The sequence below is a fragment of the Lathyrus oleraceus genome, chromosome 5, assembly GCF_024323335.1.
Source record: "Lathyrus oleraceus cultivar Zhongwan6 chromosome 5, CAAS_Psat_ZW6_1.0, whole genome shotgun sequence".
Classification (NCBI taxonomy): Eukaryota; Viridiplantae; Streptophyta; class Magnoliopsida; order Fabales; family Fabaceae; genus Lathyrus; species Lathyrus oleraceus.
The window spans coordinates 80,509,502-80,514,289 of record NC_066583.1 but is presented as its reverse complement, the minus strand read 5'-3'; the positions used below and the strand labels follow the sequence as shown (position 1 = coordinate 80,514,289).

The 4,788-nt window shown below is 32.5% G+C and overlaps 1 protein-coding gene across 1 annotated transcript; it reads left to right on the top strand.

Annotated features, from left to right (window-relative positions):
- The first annotated feature begins 1,760 nt into the window (after positions 1–1,760).
- LOC127078851 (protein FAR1-RELATED SEQUENCE 6) lies at positions 1,761–3,031 on the top strand. The gene is made up of 3 exons (XM_051019270.1): positions 1,761–1,984; positions 2,164–2,603; positions 2,697–3,031. The coding sequence occupies exons 1-3, from the start codon at positions 1,761–1,763 to the stop codon at positions 3,029–3,031; spliced, it is 999 nt and encodes a 332-aa protein (XP_050875227.1).
- Positions 3,032–4,788: the final 1,757 nt, after the last annotated feature.

Sequence of the window (4,788 nt, the reverse complement as noted above, 5' to 3'; positions counted from 1 at the left end):
ATCTTGCTTATTTGTTGTTCACCGTCCACTATAAAACCTATAACTCTCATTTGATATAATACAACATTTTTTCCATATCCTCACACGTGAGTGAAAGTCGTTTTAATTATGATGGCCATCCTTATTCATCTCACTCAAGATCTCTGAAAAATAATGAATCTTTAAGCATATAAAAAAAGTGTATTAAACCATGCTTTTGGAAGTCACGATCTCTTATGTAAGATTGATATGTTCTTCCCCTAAGATCCAACCTTCGGATTTTATGGGGAAACAAATTATAATAATCTTAAGTTTTGTAAAGAGGTGAGGAAAGTATGATCGAAAATTGTTGCACCCATAAGTCAAACTCAAATTCTCCCGAATGATCTGTTCATAAGAGGTTAAACACCTCTTTATTTCAACTTGTGAAATCTCCGATAAGACTTTTAAAATTTTCTTTTAGGTTGTTTAGAAGTTTGGAGGGGAAGAGAGGAGAGGACTTTGAAAAAAAATGAGGTTGAATGAAAATAGTAGAAGAATTTAGGTGGGTAGGGTTTTGGAGAATTTAATTTTATTCAAAAATCAAAATCCCTCTAGTTTCAGAAAACTAAAAAAAAATTGTATTATAGGAGGAGGTTTGGAGGGTTTTGAAGAGCTTAAATAAATTCTTTAAATATAATTTATATTATAGTATTTTTTAATTAAAGATACATTAATTAAAAACACACTTTTATCATTCTAAATAAAATTATTTTATTTAAAAAAAAATTTAAAAAAATTTAAAATCGTTTTTCTCTTCCCCTTGCCTCCAAACTCTTATCCTCGTTGACAAAACCATCCAACCATATAAATTTAACTCTAGCCAACATTTTTTGACAATTATCTCGTGATAGACTTTAGGTAGGTGCTTGATTTGAATTTTGTACTTGTAAGTTAAATGAGCATAGAACATCAATGTATATTAGTTTTACAAATTTGTTATTCTTACACTTGATTCATACACTACACCATATGAACAGTGTAAGAATACTACTTAAAATAATAAATAATAAAATATAACATATGTCCTACAGTTTTGGTTATCTACGTGGTATTATATGTGGGGCATGATCACATTCTCTTTCCTAACAATAACCACATACATCGGCTATACTGTTTCCATTTCTTCTTCTTCTTTCTCTTTCTGCGTCATCTACTCATCTCTTCTTCAACTATTGTTTTCTTTACCCAATCATGTACATGGATTTTAAAGAAAAACAGAAAGTTATTTAGAATCATTATGTGATGAAGATGAATATTTAACTTAGTAAGTTTCTAGATATCATTTATGTAGATTCATCCAATAATATCAATGTTCTTCTTTTGGATCATATGTTTGTTCATAATTGTTCATATGTTTCTAGATTTAACACAGTATTAACCAACTTTGTCTATTGTTATAGATTTCATATGTTTATTCACGTTTGTTCATTAACCGTGTTCTAAACAATATTCATCTACTTTGCTCATACCGTTAACCATGTTTATTTACTGTGAAACGATTTGATTTCATATATTTACTCATGTTGGTTCGTTAACCACTTTGGGAACTGTATTAACCAACTTATGTCACCCCAATAAACAACTTTGTAATAAACAATGTTATAAACCTGCCCATATGTCTGGGCGTTTATTAACCAAGTTATAGATAACATTAACCATACTTGTGAATGTTATTAACCAACATTGTTATAAGTTTATATTATACATAACATTGACATTTTTTTGCAGTTTGTGTCAGAATGGACAGTTCAAGCATTTTTATAGAATGTGGTAGTAGTCAAGGGGAAGATGTAGAAGTTGATCACGGTGATTGTGGTGGTGATAATGATGACACACTTTGGGTTTCTGCAATTGGGATGTGTTTTTCTTGTCTAGAGAAAGTTAAAACATATTATCAAGAGTATGCTTTAAAAAGGGGTTTGGATGGAGGATTAGATCATAGAGAAAAGGAGATGACGGGGAGGTCAACTACCTAATACTTTCATGTTTAAGAGAGAGGTCTAACATTTCAAAAATTTCATGCACGTTAAAGACACTACCATCTAGAGCGAAAAATTGTCCTGCCAAGATTTGTACTAAATTGAAACAAAATGGTTCGTGGTACATTACATAATTTGAATCTAACCATTCTCATGAGACTAGCCCTACAAAAGCAAGATTGTTCAAGGCTAACAAGAAAATGAACTTACATGTGAGGAGAACAATCCAAATCAATGATGATGCGGGAGTAAGGATCAACAAGACTTTTCAATCGCTTGTTAAAGATGCAAAAGGACATGGAAATATTCCCTTTTTTGAAATATATGTGAGGAATTATATTAACAAAGAGTGTCGTGCAATTGGAAAAGAAGGTGATGGTAAGGCTTTGATTAGTTATTTTTGTAAAATGAGGGAACAAAATACAGATTTCTTCTATGACATAGATTTGAATGATAATTTTCATGTAAGGAATGTATTTTGGGCTGATGCAAGAAGTAGAGCCGCTTACGAATATTTTGGAGATGTTGTAACTTTTGACACAACATACTTGACTAACAAGTATGACATGCCTTTTGTTGCATTCGTGGGTGTAAATCACCATGGTCAATCAACATTACTTGGTTGTTGATTACAATCGGATGAAGAAGCATATTCTTTTGTGTGGCTATTTAAGTCATGGCTTCGTTGTATGCTAGAAAAAGCACCTTTGGGTATTGTGACCGACCAATGTAAGGCTATGAAAAATGCTATTGAGTTAGTCTTTCCTACAACTCGTCATAGGTGGTGTTTATGGCATATAATGAAAAAAAATCCAGAAAAGCTTAGTGGATATGGTGAATACAAAAGGATCAAGAATGTAATGAAAGAAGTAGTCTATGATACATTTACAACAGCTAGTTTTGAACAAAAATGGTGTTCGTTCATAGAAAAGTTTGATCTCCAAGAAAATGATTGGTTGGGTGGGTTGTATATTGAGCGTCATAGGTGGACACCAACTTTGTTAAGGAAATATAGTTGGGAAATTGGTTAATACATTTCATGAAGTTGGTTAATACATTTCATGAAGTTGGTTAATGCAGTTCCAGACTTCAAAACAAGGGACATTGTTAAATCAGACTTGGTTAATACATTAATGGAACAATATTCACTATAACACATTCTTAACACATTAACAACATAATGAAATATAACATACTCAACACATTAACCATAAAATTAACGATAACATAATCAAGACAATGTGCACATAAACAAAACAGAATCACAAATTGCCAACATTGCACTACAACACATCATAATTGGTACAAATTCTGCAATACATATTACAAAAATTCTACACTACAATACTAATGATTTACAAATCCAGTCTGGTTCTTTTTCCATGTTTCCTTGGTTTCTTCCTCATTCTTGTAGCCATGTTGGATTCAGACTTTGATTGATTTTCCGCAACATTGGCATCATCATTAAATGGAGTGTTATGTCCAACATCTCCAGCCAAAGTTCCTATTTCATCTTCAGTGATAAAGTTCACAAGTTATCGATCATCTTGAACAACCTTGTCCTCAAACGAAGTGTTAACTCTCGCCTCTTTCATCATCCTCACTTCATACTCAAGAACTGATATCCTCTTTTTGAAATCTTTATTCTCAGCCACCAATCTATGATAATCAATAACATCCACAAACGGTTGTCCTTGTTCAAATAGAGCAGCATTGACTATGTCATATTTTAGCTCATCCTCTGTTGCAACCACTCTATCAATTATCTAACAAAAAAAGTTAATCAACACACAACAATAGAAAACCTATTTATCTCAATTCAAACACACAATATCTTACCATATTATTTTCAAATGCTTTTTTTAATATTTTTCTTCTGCATACTTATAACCGACCAATTCAATACACGTGGAAAACTAAACCTAGAAACAGCAGGAGCTTTCCCCAAAGATAAGGGGTTGAATGCCCAAATCTATGACAAATATTAGGAGTTGTAAATTTCAAAATTTTAAAGTTTCAAAACACAAGATGGACCTATAAAGTAGTATAATGTGTTTATCTGCAATATGGCAGCACACCGGTTTAAATGCCTTTGTGCCTTGTTTTTTCCCTCCTTCAACACAACTGAAGACTCACATAAACTAGAAACCACAAAGTTATAAACAACAATTCCCCAACTATGGGCATCAAGGGAATCCAAATCATCTAATTGCTTAACAAATCCCGTAAATACCTTATTCCCTGTTTTGGGAAAGTAAAACTCCGCAAATGCAAGTAAGATGTAAAGTCTAACAAAATTAACTAATTTTTTCTTATGGCAACGAAGTTGTTTGTGGATATTGTTAATGGTTACCTCATCCCCTTTAAATAGATCTAATGTTTCACATTGTTGATCTTCTTCTACTACTAGAGACTTACCAACAATAGACAATCCAAGAGCAAAAGAAACACCAACTAAGTAAAGGGAATTATTCTATCCCTAACCCTAAATTAGCTACTACGTACGTCCCATCTACTTACCAACTCCCGTAATAAACCACCTGAGATTGAGAAGTTGTTAGAAATATCCATCGCCCATTTGAATGGGGTGCATTCGATGTGAGCACGTTGAGTTTTTGTTAACTTTTCATTTATGCTGCTCAAACTCACCGGGATACAGCTATGCCTCATTCGCACCTTAAATTCATGAAAAACCTTGATTAACCAACGACGCAGACCAACTAGAATATGTAAACAAATAAAAGTTTAAACCTATGCCTATTACTTACTTCAGTTTCGTCGCCATTTT

What these genes read in the sequence shown, in the direction of transcription:
- LOC127078851 (XM_051019270.1), top strand. Translation starts at nt 1,761, where the DNA reads ATGGACAGTTCAAGCATTTTTATAGAATGTGGTAGTAGTCAAGGGGAA. An exon ending in GAAAAGGAGATGACGGGGAG is followed by an intron (nt 1,985 to 2,163) that starts GTCAACTACCTA and finishes TCATGAGACTAG; the next exon opens with CCCTACAAAAGCAAGATTGT. An exon ending in CGTGGGTGTAAATCACCATG is followed by an intron (nt 2,604 to 2,696) that starts GTCAATCAACAT and finishes GTTGTATGCTAG; the next exon opens with AAAAAGCACCTTTGGGTATT.